This window comes from Bombus impatiens, unplaced genomic scaffold, assembly GCF_000188095.3.
Source record: "Bombus impatiens unplaced genomic scaffold, BIMP_2.2 scf_0114, whole genome shotgun sequence".
Classification (NCBI taxonomy): Eukaryota; Metazoa; Arthropoda; class Insecta; order Hymenoptera; family Apidae; genus Bombus; species Bombus impatiens.
Window position 1 is genome coordinate 1,209,683 of NT_176533.1, and position 18,673 is coordinate 1,228,355.

The following is an 18,673-nucleotide window of genomic DNA, read 5'->3' on the forward strand; positions in this document are numbered from 1 at the left end:
TATTGTATTATTGTATTATTGTATTATTGAATACAGAATACCAGAAATTTTGTTATGTTTTTAGTAAGTATCCTTTACGTAAGCATGATATATGTGTGTATATTGTTAACATATTGTAAATTTATTAGTTTAACGTGTGACCAAAAAAAGCAGGAAGATAATGGGTATTCCAGGATTAACTGCTTATATAAAGAAGCATCGACTTAATTTTTTAGAGCACTACAAATTACGTGATACGTATTTAGTAATTGATGGAAATAATATTAATTGTTTATTATATAGAAAGTGCAATTGGACATTTGGCGGTGATTACGATAATTATAAGCAATATGTATCAGATTTCTTTGATGACTTATTAAAGTGTAATGTAACGCCCTTAGTCTTTCTTGATGGTGCTGTTGAAAGTAAAAAATTCAAAACTATTATTAGAAGAATGAAAAGCAGACTAAATATATTGCCAACTTCTGCATTCAAAACTAATTATCCACAAACAATTCTTCCTTTGCTAAAGCAAAAAGTTTTTATTGATGTAATGGAAGAAAAAAATGTTCGAATTGTACGGTGTCTCTTTGAAGCTGATGATATTATAGCATCAGTAGCAAAGATATTAAATTGTCCAGTTCTCAGCAATGATTCAGATTTTTATATATATGGATCATTATATATACCATTTGATACATTACAAACTGATGTAATTAAAAATTCAGATGGAAATGGTTATATTAAACTTTGTAAAATTTATAAGATTGAGAAATTATTCAAATATTTTACAGGATTAGATCAATCAAAGATGATATTAGCTTCAATACTTCTAGGCAATGACTATGTAGAACCTGGTATATTTAGAAACTTCTTCCACTATTTAAAGTTAGATTCATCAAGTGTGAATTATTATACCCGACAACAGTATTGTATCAATAAAATTTTGCTATGGTTGAGTAAATATAGCTTGCATGATGCAATTATTGAAATTTTAAGTAGGTTAATTATGCCTATGCGACAAAAAATGTTGGATTTAATAGAGATGAGTATAAATGGCTATAGAGATGAATATGCTGAAATACTTATAACTTTAGGTTTCTCAAGAGATTATATTACTCATGTAAATACCTATTACTTCAATAGAAGCTTTAAATTTGATGGAGATATCAATACATTGACATACATAGAAGAAGTTTGCGGAAGATATAATGAATCAACTGAAGAAAATAAGGAAGAAGACGATGAAATTGAAATAGCAAAGATATTTACTGAGTCTGAATTAATGTCTAACACTGCAACTATTAGTGATTTGCCTATATGGTTTGTAAATGAATTTCGTACTGGTAAATATCCATCATATTTTCTAGATTTAATAATTCATCGTTTATATGTATGCCCCATACAAGTAGAAGATTTTCGTTATCCTCCAAACATCAAAGTAAGCCTAAAAATCCTTAGTATCATCATTGAAATTCTAAAATTAATGATAGACAATAATATAAATTATATAAAATACTTAATGAGAACTGAAGATAAAAAGATTATGTGCTATAAGTTAGAGGCTACAGAAATGAATATTTTTGGACTATCTTCTTCATTCAATCTTAGTGATGTCTCATTACTTACTCAAAGAGAGATTTTAAACAATACTTTAGGAATTACAGATATGGATTGTATAAATGAACTTCCACCAAAGTGGATATTGTATGTTGGATGCATCAAATATTGGATACATCAACAAGAATGTCCTATATCTTACAAATGTTATTTATATTCTATATTTATTTGTATGTTATTTGATATAGTAGATTTCAAAGTTGGGAAATATAGAAGTATAATGGCTTTTAACAAAAAATATAAGCAAACAATTGAAGCTATAAAGCAGAAAAGAAAAGAAAGCAATTATAACCCATGTTGTATAATAAATAGTACAATTCACGAAGCCTACAATGAAATCGTTCATGACGACTATGTACTAGCAGCACCATTTTTTATTTCACTTTTTGAAGTAGATGAAACATTATATAACACAGACAAGTTTGATATACATATAGTACACGTTTTTGGTGAGTTCCAAAGTTGTTTGAAACATACTATGGATTTGAATACACTTTTGGGATATCCTTATCCACAGATCAAAGTTGCACATTTATATAATGGTACTTTATTGTATAATCTATGTAATAATTTTAGAACTCACCATAATATCGAAGAATATATAAATACTGTTCTACAAATGTCTCCAAGCCTCTTAAGATTTTTTAATACATTTTTATTAAAAGTCAAACCAATGTTTTCATGTATGTTTCAAAATAAATAATATTGCTCTACAAATCTCTTAAGGAACACAGGAAGACACATGAGACAGGAAATTAAAGTACATATAACTAAAGATATAAATATATAAGCTAAATATATAAGAGTGGTGCAAATGCTGGAATATTAAAGTAGGGAAATAAAGGAGGGAAGCCAGTAATTACTGGCACAAGTAAGATAAGGATTGATGGAGAGGTAGAATAGATATTAATAAGAGAGTGAAAGAAGGGAATGTGAACTCTATGGGATCAAATATGCAAGTGCATAACAAGAAATAGAATTAGAAAGGAAGATTAGTACAGGAGACATAGTTCATGAACAAGGAAAAAATAGGAGACATGTAGACTGGGTGAGAAAATTGCAGAAGAAAAGAAAGGAAAGAATAAAGAGAGAGGAGGTACTTAGTTAAATAGGTAAATTAGACAATTAGCTCTAGTAGCATTCGTTCTATAGAGTAAGTAATGGGTAAGTAATGAAGTAAGTAATGGAGCTACCAAAAATGGATAAAGATGTTGGGGGAAGGTAGAATGAATCACCTTTAGCACTAAATTTACAAGGACTTCATGTATACATATTCCTACTATGACCGGTCTTTAAAACAATTTGTATTTCTTAATATAGAATGAAGATAATAGCCAGTTTGATAGTAAAAAAAAATAGTTTTAAAAATTATTAAAAATAGTATTAAAAAATATTAGTAATTGAAATAAAAATTCTTGCCTCGAAATTCCTTCTCCTGTGATTTCTTTATTTAAAATCCATGCATTTATCCCGATTATGATATTGAAAAATACTTGTAGAGGGCCATCTCCTAGATTTGGATTTTACAGTGAAATAAATGCATATAATATTGCAGTAGATAGATCCCATTTAATTCCCAACACTCGAAATGCCTCTGTTTCCTTCCGCTTTCAGTTTCAGAATTGAGTTTTCGAGAGACTACTATTAAAAAGAAATATAAATCGTTTAACCAGTCAAATGACCATTCGTGATAGGTAAGACGGATTACATATTATTCTCACAAAACACACAATAAGAAAAGAAGTGAATATTAAAAAATTCATTGTACGTATATTATAAGAAAAGTCGTGAAGCTAAATGGCAGTGCAATAACGTTGTATATAAAAAATTCTAAACGAAATTCAAAAAACGATCATTTAAGTGGTCACAGTAAGTTTAGTGTTAGCCATCCCAAAAGCCGGTCTTCATCTGAAGAAAGCTATGCTCTGTGTCTGGTGGAACTAGAAAGGAATTCTATATTACAAGCTTCTACCAAACAACCAGACGATAAATTCGGAAAGGTATTGTTCGCAATTAGACGAATTAAAGACAACAATTGAACAAAAACGTCCAGAACTAGTGAATCGGAAGAACGTCGTGTTTCATCAGAGCAATGCGAGACCTCATGTGTCTTTAACTATTCGACAAAAGCTATTGGAGCTTGGTTGGAATGTGCTACCCCACCTACCGTATTCACCAGAAATTGCCAAAACTTTAACTCTTTGGTCGACGTAAGAAATCATATCGAAAAGTTTTTCGTCGAAAAATCTGACAAGTTCTAGGAGGATATAATATTAAAGTCACGTGAAAGATGGAGAAAGGTTGTAGAACAAAATGACACTTACACAATTGTATCTGTATAATTCAATAAATCTATTTCGAAATTTAAATGTGCCGCGTTTGAATTGTCCTTAAAAATCGGAACGAACTTTTCGAGTGACCCAATGACAATTAGGTAGATGATAGACAATAGATTTGTAATAGTAAAAAGGAAAAGGGTAAAATAAGGTTTTGTATGTGAGTGTATGAATGTGTATTTAAATAATTAAATAAAAATGCAAGGCACTAGGAAAAATAATTGCAAATCGAGTCCCCTTTATGATCAGAAGGTTACTATTACTACTATATAATAAGGTTTCATTTAAAATTCATTATGTCTTTATTTACTATGGTTGTCATTATTTTTGGAATATTTCCTGTTTTTAGTTCGTTCCTTTAATGTAAAATGATTTTTGTTCTGATTCCTAGCTTTTGAGATACGGAATTTAGGATACTGAAAGAAATATTAGAAATTTTTTAAATTAAATACGATATAATACAAATTTATAAATATGAATTTAAAAAATTATTTAATTTTGAATAAAATTTGTAGGACGCATAATGATATATTTATAATTACGTTTTTATATATCTCCCAAAATGCAGTGAACGCTGTTTTAAGTGCATTTGCTTTTTGCCTTAGAGTAGGTAAATAATACAAATCCTCTCCATGTTTTAATATTAATCCAACACGTACAGCACAATCCAATTTTCTCTTTAATTCTTCGGTGAACATTCTTACATTATTTTCAACTGGATAGGAACCACGTAAATATTCGCTAATGAGATTCGATGGAACATAAACTTTACGTAAGTGAAGTCTTTTTATCGCTGCAAGTATCATCTGTGGTGTTATGGAAATATGACCACCTAATTGATTTTTACATAAACAGAATGATGAATGTTCAATTCAATGAAATAAAAAAAATTTAGAATCGATAAAAGATACTGTGAAGAATAATCTCACGTGATTTAGAAGAGTAATCGTTATGAAGATTCATTTTATATGAACCAAAAATATTTGTTTTTCTTTTTTTGATAATTTTGTCTATTCCGGCACATTATTACTTGGAAGATTAAAAATTATTATAGTAGATATTAAGATTTATATGTACTCATAAAAGGCAACTTTATATTATCCGCATTTTTATAAGTTACGTCATAATAAAAAAGCTGAACGTTTTCACGTTGTGTTTCCTTGGTGTTTTCTTACAAATATTAAACAGATTGTTTTGTAAATGTTATTTTTGTATTTTGTTTTTTAGTATGTTCTTTATTTATTATTATATTATATATTACTTACAATATCGATTTATTCTTAATACAAACAATAAATCAAAATTATGCAAATATTTAAAAAGATACATATGTATGCATACATTAAGAAACCTGAAGTAGTATATATTTTTAATTATTTATATATATATATATATATATATATATATATAATTCTTTATACATATAAAGTTTATATGTCTGAATATATAACATAAGAATATTATTAATTACTCCACGATAGCTTCTTTCGTGTTTTGATAATCTTAACACTACACATCGAACTATCACAACGAATTAATATTTATAATCTTTTGAACTTAAATAAGTTACAATATAAAAATATCAGGTACTCTACTACGGAAAGCATTTCACGACATAATAAATATCATAAAAGATTATTAGAAGGTGCTTATGTATTTAACAATACTTATACTTCTTAGTTTACTTTTAACATTTTTGCTTTGAGATATCAAAAATCACTCAATTATTATAAAGGATTGTATTATATAGAAAGTTAAACAATAAAAATAGGAAACAATTACGAACTTTTGTGCAAAGTATGGTGTAGATTTTAAAGCCATACTTGAATATCGGTCATTCTGTCTTTTATAAATACCGACTAAATAAATTTAAATCAGATTCAACATTTAATGGGTATGTGAATTTACACAACAAAAATAAATTTTACAGCTAATTGCAGTGCTCTAAGAAATACGAAATACACAGCGTGTTCTCATAATTTATGATTTTTCATTGAATAAAAGAGTTAATAACCAAAATTTATCTGTGTTAAGTGAACAACATTTAACAATAATAGACATTTCTGAAATTTTGTATAATAATGAAAACAAATTTTTTTATATTGAACTCAAGATCACTTTTGAATTTTAACGTATTTAACGAATTTTAACAATTTTTACTTATTATATTGTAAAGCATGTTAAAACAAATTAAACAAGCATAAAACATGACACCTTTGTTCATATAGTACCAAGTTTACAGTTTACAAATACTAATAAATAGTATTTGTATTTTGTATTTTTTCTCGTATTTTTTCCAACAAAAGCTATTTGTTATTATTATATCTTACTCACTCAAGATATAAACTTTGATTAATGATTTCTTTTTATTGTAGTGCTTTAAGTGGCTGAAAACTCATGCAACAGGACATTAATTTGAATATAATTTTTCTCATAATTTTTATGTAAATAAAAATGTTAATAATTAAGCAATATTTTACTCCTCTATTTAAAAAAAATAATATTCATTTAAATTGCACTAAATATGTAGTAACAGTTAAAAATATTTATACATATTTACTATAGAAAAATAATTTCTATATATATAAAAAATTAGTAAAGGGTGGTATTGAAATTTTATAGATCATATTATTTAGATATAGATTAGATTTAGATATAGATCATATTATTTATAATTTATTTTTATAAACGAAATTAATTTATACTAATAATAAATGAATTATTATTTATACAAAGGTTTATCTGTCTTTTGTTTTATTGAAGTATGTACACTACATATTAATCAAAGTAAAGATATTAAAACATCAATTAAATTTTATTTTTATGTAATTTTTTCATAAACAAGGACATTGACTACCATTTAAAAGTTTTATTTTGTTATACTTAGCTAAAAAGTCAATTCGAAGCTTTGAACTGATACAGAATTATTAATGTATTTATTATATGCACTTCTCGCCAAAAAGATAACCCAGGTGTGCTATCTTTAATTTCTCAATGACGCGTGTAAAGTTTTTCGTCTGTAATATAATATAATATCAAAACATTATGAGCTCAGAATAAATCTTATAATATTTTTAATTATTTTCAACGAACCGCATATTCTGAGCTCATAATGTTTCGATATTATGCGTTACAGACGAAAAACTTTAAAAATTAAAGATAGCACACCTGGACTATCTTTTTGACGAGAAGTGTATGTATATTGTCAATATTTTTAATTTTATATGATATATTGTTAAATTAAAAAATTATCCATCACAAATTGATATTTCAACAATGGCATTACTGTGGTCTAAATTGTTTTTATTTTACTAAATATATTCTTTCATCTTTATTTCAAGTTCATCTTTATTTTTAAAGTAAACATTTAAGTATGTCTAATAAAATTACAAGAACTTATCAATCATTTGTAAACATATTTAGGAATATGCTTTAAATTATATAAGTATAAAACAATCATCAATAAAACTCATTCTAAATATAAAAGCATAGTATTGCTCTAATATTAAATGCATCATAATATGTTTATTAACAGGAAGATGCAAATGACACAAAATAAATTCATGATTTAAGTTATGTAGCAAAAATTTGGATGTAACTCTTGTTTCATATCATGTGCACAATTTTAATATTTGATACTTATTTTATTAGGAATTTCATTGTATTAATCAAAATAATAATACTGATGCACTATAAAATTAATTCTATATATTACTTTAAACTGCAATTAGCTTTTCCTATTTTATAGTCGCCATAATTCCAAGATAATATAATTTATAATAATATATGTCGTTATATCTTTACAATTATCTTATTATTATCATCAATACATTTTACTATTGAGCGCCTGCAGTAAATACTACAACATCATTAGAATTTCTGAATAAATATATAATTATTTTCTTGTGCATTAGCACATAAAATATTATATATAAGCTCAAAATATTACTATTGATAAGCTCAAAAAAATTCCTTTTACCTTGTATAGTTCATGGCTGGCGTGAGGAGCGTTTAACAAAGACTATAAGTGTTATATTAATCACTAGAGAATGTAGCTTACATTTATATAGCCATAATGTACCATCTTACAAATCAAAAATTAAACTATCCAAAAGCTATAAATAAAATAACATTGCACTACGATTACCTGAATAAGTATATCTTTAATAGTTCTAAATTATTTTACTCTATCCATTTAGCGGTATTCTATTAAAAACGGCGTGTTTTATTATCTCCCATAAAAACACGTGTAAATTAGGTACTTCAAATTTTAAGATTTTTCTTTTCAAAGCTTGTTCCTGACGCAAAAGCTGATAATCCGAATTGAGAGAAGATAAATAATATATACAATTTATACTACGATTCTGTTATCATACTCTTCAACCTCCACTAGGTTCATCGGTCCATATTTTTACAAAGTATTGTACAGAGAAAACTATTATAATAACAAGAATCGTATCAATGAAGCTTTTCAACATATTTATACTATGGTGTTGATAAACTTGCTCTCTTTGTATTATAGCAAGTTGTTCTAATATGTGTTTTATATGATTAAGTCTATCACTATGTTCTAACATTTGTCTTTCTATGTCCTTTATAAGATCCATTATCCTTAAAAAATATTTCCATGTTTAAAATTAAGGAAAGTATTGTTAGTCGTCATTCTATAATCGAGAAATAATAGAAAAACTTACCTAGCTGTAGAACGTTTTCTTTTACCTACTGACTGACTAGAATCTGAGTGTACCTCTGCAGAGGAACTCCCAGAATCATGAGCGGTCTCTGTTAATGGTAAATTATTAGACAACTGTCTTTTGGAAGATTTTAATACAGAAAGCGAAGAACGTGACTCAGCTTGAAGAAGTGGAACCTGAAACATGAGTGATAAACTTTTAAATTAGTTATTTCGTTTTGAAAAAATGAAAAAAAGAAAATGTATTTATAGTTCACGATTATTTTTTGCTTTTTCAGAGCATAATTGATATAAATAATCAAAATCTTGATTTAAATGATTATTACAATTGTATTACAATTAGTAATCATCAATAAAACTAATAAATTATTTTGTTTTCATCAAACATTTGTTTATTTACAAAATAAAAGTATTATTTACATTATTTAATTCCTATACCTGTGTCTGTGGTTCAGTTGATACAATACTTCCAGTACGCATAATTGGTGTTTTGTGTCTAGTTTTCGTACGCACTATGTAATCTTGTTCATATTGTACAACATCATTTCTAGGATCCCATGGTCGAACATCCGCATGTCGATAAACCCAATTACCCGTTATAATATCCTGATAATATTAAAAAAATTATATTGTTCAGAATATAAATAGGAGCTTATGAAAGCAGTTTCTTTTATTATTATTTAATACCTGAACAAAATGCTTAGGAATCCATTCCTGTCCTTTAAGTTTTCGTTCTTTAGCACGCTCTCTTTGTGCTTCTTCCAATTGAGTTTTTGCGTCAGTAGCAGCAACTTGATCATCGCCATTAATTGCCTGAGTAACATCGTACCATAATTTCTCACTTTCCCATGGACCTTGATGTTCTAGAGGTACAGTGTACTTTTTCAATCTCTTTTTACGTATTTCTGGAGTAGGATTGAAAAACACACTTTCTTGCTGCAAGATTAGTTGACATAGTTTAATTTAACCATTAATTACTGTGTATAGAATCCTAAATAAGCAACATACCCCAGTTCTTTTATCTGTAATTAATATTTGACCATCCCAATAGCCTGATATAATAGCAAGAGTTTCTTTTCCTAGACGTATTCCTCCTGTAACTTGATTCATTTGTTCTGCACCTCCAAGAAATGGCTATTGAATGAGTAATCACACAAACACATATAATTAATTTTATGACTATTATTTTAATTTTATGTAACATTCCATATTACCTTGAGTTTGAATTCTAGTTCAGTATGATAACCTGTCTTTTCACAATTTATATGAACTTTCCCACCTAATTCCATAGATAATGTTCCCATAAGAATACCTTTACAATGGGCGTAAGGTATCGTCATTGTATAATCTTCTCCTCTGGGCAACATTGTCAGTATTGCAACACCATCTAAAACTGCTGATGTTGAATTTCCTGAAAAATGGAATGTATATTTTCATATAATGACTGTCTTAGCAAAACGTTTCATTTTTTTTAACGAAAAAATATATATATATATATTTACCATAAAATTTAGATTTAGCAATAATTGTAGCACTAATAGTAAATCCATCTTGTCGATTTGTAACATAGAAGCCTGATATAGGTGGATGATGAGATAACTATTAACATTGAAATGTTTCGTATAAGTATGTAGTAGTAATAAAGATGGAGCAAGTACATATAATTACAAAAAATTAAAAAATTTTAATAATTGTACACCTGTTCAGCAATATAGAAAGTCCTTGAACCATTAGAATGCTGCCAATAACAGCGGAAAGTTTCACCCAAAAGCGGGTTGTATGGTTTCTTCAAACCCTGAGGTTTTTTATAAAATCCAGATAAATACCATTTAACAACACCTTTCATACGTGTAAATGCATCATCTTCCACTACTGCTCTGTAAGAACAAGAAACAAAGCATATATATATAATAATTTTATTCAAATGTTTCTCAAAATCTACAAATTTATACTTACTGGGACAATAAATCTGCATGGTAATAAGAATCAGCCAGTTTTTCTAGGAACGAACGAGGTTCTAAAATAAAAGTCGGCAAGACTACTTTCGATAAATCCATGCCTGGTCGAACTTGTTTCATCAAGAACCATATTAAAGATTTTTGTTCTTCCTGTAATTCTGTAACTACTTCTCCAGCCTGTATCAAACACAAATATAAAAACTCTAGTATCAATTATGGATAAGACGCAATACAATATAATTTATTTTACCGCTCCAAGGACTTCTTGCTCATTCGCAACATATAGAGTTTCGTTAATTGTTTCTTGTTGATCTTCTTTAGCTGACCCTTCAGATTCACTGTCTGATGCACTAATTTCTGCATCAGCTGCTACTCCGTTCTCTGGCTGGCTAATGTCGTCCAGGTCTATATGTGAGGAGTGCATAGGATCTAGCGTTACTACTGTTGGAGTATCATACTCCAGGACATGTACAGAAGGAACAGTCATGCGTCGAGTGCAAGACGTAATAGGCTTGGAGATAGAAGATTCAAAATGGGGATAAGTATCTCCATCACCTAACATGTCTACAGTATTCGAAGACAAAATAATATCTGTATCTGCAGCGACAGGTGGAGATTTATCGCAAAATTGTTTCTCCCAATATGCTACTGCATGATATAACTGCTGAAACATTGGAGTTGGTGAAGGACAAACACTTTTAGGATTATTTGACATAGAAGGTGTTAAAGGCTGAGGACATGATAACAAACGTCTTTGAGGTGTTGTAGGTGATTGAGGAGCATAATTAGACAAGCATACTGTGGATATTAAAGCAAGTGTTTAAGGTGACAAAAGTCAGGAAAGGAATTACAATAACAACATAATTAGTACCAATAACTTTCATGAATGAAGCTTAATTAAGTATTTTTCTGAGTGCTGTCCTTGTACTAAAGTCAATTGTAATGTATTAATGTATAAAAGAGAAATGTTACTTCTTATATCAAGTAAATTTCTTAAAAAAAAAGGAATAGTAGAATAAAAGTTAACATTTTATGTAATATAACATACATCTTGATACGTTATAAAAAATATTGTTCTGTTATACCTACCATGTTCATCAAAGTGTTTTTCATAATCTGCTTCACTCCACTGAGTTTCATGAGTTGTTGTAGTATCATGTGGTAAAGCACGCGGTAATGCACTTGTTGAGCGTACTATTAAAGATGAACAACGTAAAGATAATTCAAGTGCATCCAACCAACATTTACCAGCTGCCTGTGAAGGTGCTCTAAATATTAAATAAGATGTTGGCAAAGGTTGTACAACCGCACCTATAAAAATAATTAAGTAGAAATATATTTTTTCATTTGTAGAAAATTCATTATTTACCAATAGCTTCTTTTTCTGGGCCTCTTGGAGCCCATATTGACTGTTCCAAGGGATGAAACAATTTAAAACAAAATCCATCTTTCTTGCTTGGACGTTCTATTACTTGACATGTATTAAGTAAAACCGTTCCCACCCAGTGATTACTCTGTAATAGGTATATGAATATAATTATGTATGAAGCAAATAAATACTCTATTTAAAAGTAATATAAATGAGCACTTTTGTTTTTGGACTTTTGTATAGCAATAGTAAACCAGGCTTCAGGATGCACCACAATTTTGTCCAACTCTTTAATGTACCACGAACTTTAAGCCAATCGCTCATAACAATAACAGTTGGATCTTTAAACGAACTTAAGAGTTCATTGGCAACTCTTTTCTTCTCCATCCGGTAATTCTTTCTTTGAGCCTTATATGATTCTTTTCTTGTTAACTTACAAGAATCTAAAGACTAAAAATTATACAAAAATAAAATATAAATACCTTTTCAATGTCTTAAAACAGTGCATTAAATATTTTATACCTTATCAGATGCGTTATCTGTTTTTTGATTTGTTTCTCCCATTGTAGTTGTTAAACCTATAACAATTAAATTATTCACAAATTATTTTTTTAAATATTAATTTAACACTGATATTATAACAACATAAAAATACAGTTACATTCATTAAATACTAACTTAGCAATAAATATTAATGTCCAAAAATAGTTACAAACAAAAATATTAAACAGTTCTTATTTAGAATATATCTATATTTATCATAATTTTAGTATGTGAATTATATGATTTAAAACAATGTATGTTATATATAAATAAATTATTAAATACAATTATGAACTAAAATCTTTAATAACTTTTATGAATATTTTTTTAATTTTCATATTAGATGTGTTTTTTAAAATGAGGAAAATATGCAAACGATAATATTTACCCAAAGTTGATAAATGATTTAATGAATTATATAAAATATTATGATTATCACTCTAGTAATTTTAATATAACTTCTTTTTATTTACAATTAATTAAAACCAGAAGCCTTAAAAACAATAAAACTTAAAACATTCACATAACAAGCTTGGCAAATAGAATTCCAATAATACAGAAATAAAAACTCATTGTTCTATAAAAAAGTTCACAAGTTTCATTGAAAAATTTATAGAATTGGAAAAAGAATAGTTTACAGTTCCTTATTTATTACAGAGTACAGTATGTTATACAAATAAAATTATTTCATATAATAGCTTCATTAACATAACGCATTATGCAGTTAGCATCTTCGTATTAGACCTTTTAATCACATTTTTTTTTATCTGTGTTAAAGATCACATTTAACAAAATTTGATTGTATTTATCTTAGGCATAAGTTAGACTTATGTAATACTTATAAACTATAAGTTTTATATGTAATTATTATACAGAAATATTATTTATTTAAAACTTATATTCATAATAGTAATCTATTTAATATACATATTTAATAATTTATCAGCCAAAGAAGATTATACAATATACAAAAATTACATTTCAGAGCTTAAAAATCTGAATAATAATATGCATAGTATGAAAGGAAAATATAAGCCAAACAAGAAATAAAAAATATGCAGTTCTTTACAGCTAATCAACTACTTGTACAAGAAATAGTAATAATTTACACAAAAGTCAAAAAAGCACCTGACAAATTTCGAATAATTGTCCATTATGATATTAACATAGCTTTGTGTTTATACCTGGAGATAGTGGAGGTGCAGCAGTTGCAAAATTTACACTTGTTGATAGGGACTCTGTTGATGGAAGTTTAGGTAATGTTGCAGATTGAACTTGAACACTGCTTCGTCGAAGTTGTTGATCCACTGGTTCTATATATTTAGTTTTGTTCACAATTACAATTACTATTTATCAATATTTTTACAACTGTTTCATGTAAATATGTATTTTTCAATCTTATATAAATATCTATCCTTCAAAATCACAAACTCTAAAAATTTTTGAGCTATAAGCTACTTAACAATAAAGATACTAAGATTAAATTACATCATATCACATTCTAAAGTATAAATCCATTTCAGCAACGCTAGTTATGAATTGCTAATAACATTAAATTTTAAAGACAGAATTTGCAGTAAACATAATTATATAAAATGTAGCTCCAAATTTTAATTAAATTTATTAAATTGCAAAAGCAAAGAAACTTTAGTACTAAATAAAATGTATACATCTATTACAACATGCAAAAGTCCATAAATGCACCAGAAAAGGTTACATGCACAACAAGTTACATATTGTTGTCACAATGTACATTACGTTATATATGTTCTAAAAATTGAGAAATATGTCTCTAAATAAAAATATTGTTTACATACTATTGAAAACTATAAGACAGGAATAATAATAAATTTTTAATACTAACACATGCATCTATTATACTACACTGAGTAACATAAAATTGGTTCATGCATCAGAACTTTTGAAGACATGAAGAACATTATTTTCTAGCTTACATATAATATTCCTTATATAAACTTATGAATAAATGTTCATGTTATATAATATACTATGACATACTAAAAAGTGAAAAATGTGCTAACAGCATGAATGTATTATGTTAATCTTATACATTCAATAGCATGGCGTTTTAATAGTTCTAATAATACAAGTTATCCTTTTGTTTAATGTGATAATGTTAAAGAAGGTCATATTTAAACAATAAGTGAAGTTAATTTGTGTATTGTAAATTTTATTTATGGTTTATTTGATAACATAAAATGATGATGCAATAAGTTATTGGAAATGAGAGAATGCTAATAATATGTGTAATCTGAAAATAGAATATTATACATATGTGTATACACACATCTACTAATTTATCTTTATGATTCTAATACTGAGGCTTGCTACTATATGCACACAATATATATTAATAAGCCTACCTAGCTTACTTGGTAATGTACCATATCCACTGTCACTAACACCTTTAAATGATAATTGCTATATTCATTTCAAATAATACTCAATAAATTATTAAAATAATATCCTTAGCCACTAAAATTATATAGACAATATAGCCACTAATATAGATATACATACATAATTTCAAAACTTACTTCTTGAAAAAATATAACAAATTACAAATATATGTTAGTAATAAAAAAAAGTATAATATAATATAGTAAAAATAGTATATGTATATGTATCAAGGCAAAACTATTCATTTAAATCACTAAAAACTAATCATTACCTAAATTATAATAAAATATAATAAAAGTTGTTCTATAGTTCGTATTTCTTTGCTATAAATATGTAATTCCCACATACATAATATATAATTATATATACAAGTAAATTGATATTTATATTCATCTATTATCCATCCATAACTTTCCCTTTCATGGTACATTTGCTCTTAAGAGTATAAAAATGACTTTTAAAATATCTTTTAACAATATAAATGTTATAATATTTATATGATACTTACGGTTGCTAAGTGATCTGCTTACATTCGGCGGTGTCATGGTCTTAAAGCAATCAGATGTACTTCCAACAGACATAGAGTGGGTTTCTGATTGTGATGTTCGATGTTCACCTCCAGGTACCACAATTGGTTGGGAAATCATGATGGATCTATTACATCAAAAACATACATGATCTTACTATATAATTTTATAGCGGAGTGTAATATAAAAATATTCATATATAACAACAATAACAATAACAAAAACAAAAAATAAAAGTGAATATTGCAAAATGAAGAATGATTATAGGTACACCAACTATTATCAAGTAATTTTCAAGATTAAAAGAATGGTATAGATCGTAATAATGGTCACAGTACATAATGTATGTCATTATAAAATGCTATGTAATGATAATTAAATAACTATGCAACTTTAAGTGATGCATTTCTTTGCAAAATAAGCACTATAACGAATAGCAATTACTCCAACAAGAATAACAAAGCAAAAATTCTGAGTAATATGCCTGAAATGTGCTAGATATCCCATTCATTATAACATCATACATCTAAAGTTATAGAAATAATATTACTATTAAAATAAATTATTTACAAAATGAATATCTGAAAAAGGTATTAAATAAAGTAATCACAACTTACCTGATTTCGAACAATTGTTTGTCCAGTCAATACTTATATATGTTATAACAGATAATGATTAATTACACTTATAGAAGTGTATCAAAGTGTAAAAGACGACGACATAAATATTACATATTCACCATTATATACAGAATTAAAATTTCAATTACGATTTCAAAATTAACTGACTTTTTTAGTGATTTAGGTAGAAACATTCGAAGCAAGGAAAAGGGAATATACATACACCGACGAGTGAAGTACGACGGCGCGAGCGCAAAGTCCGATGTTCCATTGATCACTTACTGTTATAGCTTAACTATAAACATATGGGCCTACTAAGTTATTCAGAATGAAGATGTACGACGCATAAAACGTCGCTATTATATGCCTTATTATTGATGCAGATTCAATAAAGCGTAAACATTTTAACGAACGAAAATTGCTCCCAGGAACGACACACACGATCTACAGTTACTCAGCATTGGAACATTTATAAAAACTTTTACGAATATATTACGTGTGTTATATAAAACATTTTAAAATTTCATTTGCACTATACAGAGTGTAAATAACTATCATGATTATATTTATAAAATTTGAGACAAATCTGAAAATGTACAAACAAAAAATATTTGCCTTTATTATTTTCCAATAAAGCATCTTTTTACCAGGTCCTATATTTCATTTTCATAGTATTAAATTTTCATGGTCATATAAAAATACTATTGAATGATATGAAATTTAATATCGTAATACCTAATTAATTAATATATAAAGCTATAATAAATACAGTGATGTACAAATATTTTCTGCAGCATCCGTATAGGTATAGGAATTATAATAGGTATATTTAGTATAAGTATATATTTCACAAAGATCACAAAAATATTTAAATAATCCATTATATTATGTATTAATATCCAATCAAGTTTCATTATATTAATAAACCCAAATATTCAGTACAACCACTTTTAACACTCATTATATGTGTCATATGTACATATAATGTTTAAGGTAGCTATTCATGCTATAATTTTAGTCTTTTACTAAATATACATATGCCTGCAATAAATATCTCGTACAGCTTCCATATACATTTTAAGATTAATTCCAAATCTGATTAATATAATCAGGATAGTCGCATTTCATTACAGTGCTAATGTTTCAAAATATTTTATATAACATATATAATATAAACTTCAAATTTTTCTATAGTAAGTGTTCAAGTACTTTCATGAACCACTGTATTCGTAGAGTAACGAAACAATTAAGTACGTTAATACGATCTCCAATTGAATTCATTATTCAATCAATAAAATCATTATTCAATGAATGAAATATATAATAGGATTAAATAATCGCACGAAAATCATACGATAAATATTTTCTTGTCGTGTATGATATAAATCAATAAAATTTTAAAAATAATGCTTTTATGGATAGAAATTGTGAATAGTTTGCAATAAATATATACATACACGTATCATCGATATCGTCCGGAAAAAATAGTGAAAGAAACATCTTGCTCGGTGTTGTGAATAGATTGATTGTGTCAATTGTTTGTCAGAAACTTATATGAAGAATTTTTTTGCAAATTATTTACCGGAATTTATTGATGCCCATGCGTATCTTCACATATTACGTTGCACAAGTAAAAATGTGTAATATAGAAACTGATTTTGTATAAAATATGATATAACTGTGTAAGGTGTGAATTATAACTGAAATATCTAGAGAACAGACTTAAATCTAATTCGTCTTCAAAACAACACTAAGCGCAATCTAAAAGAAACGCTACCTATATATTCTTTTACATTAAACAAACCGGACAGCGGCTATCATTACGTCATATAACTGAGTCATAATAAATAAGAACCTTTTATCCGTATCTATAGAAGATAATTTAATAAATTGAATGAATTATTTCAGAGATATATTTCTTGTGTACCTTACTTTATTTATATTCAATTCTTTATATGTAATCACTATATTATTTATATTTATTATATTTCATTATATTTATTAGCATTATTTTTATATATCACTTTAAATATATTATTAATATATATTATCATTATATTATTTATTTTATTTATTTATAATAAAGATAATGTTGTTGGAAATTAGACGTAATAAAAAAAACTAGTTTTTTACATTTTGTTTAACATTAAAAGTACCAATGACTAAGATATAAAACTTGTACTAAAGGAATCAAAATGAAAGGTGCATGAAAAAATATACAATGCAAGAGAAATAAGCTTCTACCCATATCTTTTATTAAAAAATCATTCAAATACCTAAAAGTGCATTAATACAAATTGATAAAATTTCTATGAAAAAATACAAATTTTGAACATTCGAGCAGTTCTAGTTTTAATATGTATCTCTATCTCTATCCAAAGAACCGAGTAAGCAGAGTTAAATAAAATTACTAGGGAAAATAGGCTCGGGGATTCACGATTCTGAGGTATAAAATAGGAAACTAGTTTTGCGAACATAACCCTTATATGAGAAAACCACAGGAAGATGTAATATTAATATAAATCATGGATGATATAAATTAAGCAAATATATCTATTTCACTTAAACAAATGTATCAAACAGCTCAATTTAAACATTTTCTGTAGT

General features: G+C 26.9%; 3 protein-coding genes across 7 annotated transcripts; 1 reads left to right on the forward strand and 2 right to left on the reverse strand.

Moving 5' to 3' along the window:
- The first annotated feature begins 25 nt into the window (after positions 1–25).
- LOC100748398 (protein asteroid-like) lies at positions 26–4,068 on the forward strand. Its single transcript, XM_003486500.3, has one exon. It carries the CDS (start codon positions 161–163, stop codon positions 2,300–2,302), a length of 2,142 nt encoding a protein of 713 aa, XP_003486548.1. The 5' UTR covers positions 26–160; the 3' UTR covers positions 2,303–4,068.
- Positions 4,069–4,165: 97 nt separating this feature from the next.
- LOC112212156 lies at positions 4,166–6,419 on the reverse strand. The gene is made up of 3 exons (XM_024364977.2): positions 4,865–6,419; positions 4,478–4,767; positions 4,166–4,351 (listed from the first exon to the last, which is right to left on the reverse strand). Exons 1-3 carry the CDS (start codon positions 4,896–4,898, stop codon positions 4,238–4,240), a joined length of 438 nt encoding a protein of 145 aa, XP_024220745.1. The 5' UTR covers positions 4,899–6,419; the 3' UTR covers positions 4,166–4,237.
- Positions 6,420–7,730: 1,311 nt separating this feature from the next.
- LOC100748516 (oxysterol-binding protein-related protein 8) lies at positions 7,731–17,837 on the reverse strand. 5 transcript variants are annotated; one of them, XM_012380950.3, is made up of 18 exons: positions 17,649–17,837; positions 15,428–15,573; positions 14,883–14,924; positions 13,683–13,811; positions 12,478–12,533; positions 12,175–12,405; positions 11,956–12,100; positions 11,676–11,897; positions 10,837–10,991; positions 10,585–10,763; positions 10,328–10,505; positions 10,131–10,227; positions 9,843–10,039; positions 9,637–9,762; positions 9,316–9,564; positions 9,067–9,234; positions 8,630–8,805; positions 7,731–8,546 (listed from the first exon to the last, which is right to left on the reverse strand). In XM_012380950.3, the coding sequence occupies exons 1-18, from the start codon at positions 17,666–17,668 to the stop codon at positions 8,315–8,317; spliced, it is 2,748 nt and encodes a 915-aa protein (XP_012236373.1). In that variant the 5' UTR covers positions 17,669–17,837; the 3' UTR covers positions 7,731–8,314. The 5 variants fall into 5 exon arrangements, with proteins under 5 accessions (XP_012236373.1, XP_033174683.1, XP_033174684.1 ...); XM_033318791.1 differs by lacking the exon at positions 17,649–17,837 and adding an exon at positions 16,290–16,514 and having other exon boundaries at positions 8,315–8,546; XM_033318790.1 differs by lacking the exon at positions 17,649–17,837 and adding an exon at positions 16,064–16,514 and having other exon boundaries at positions 8,315–8,546.
- Between the last annotated feature and the right edge of the window lie 836 nt (positions 17,838–18,673).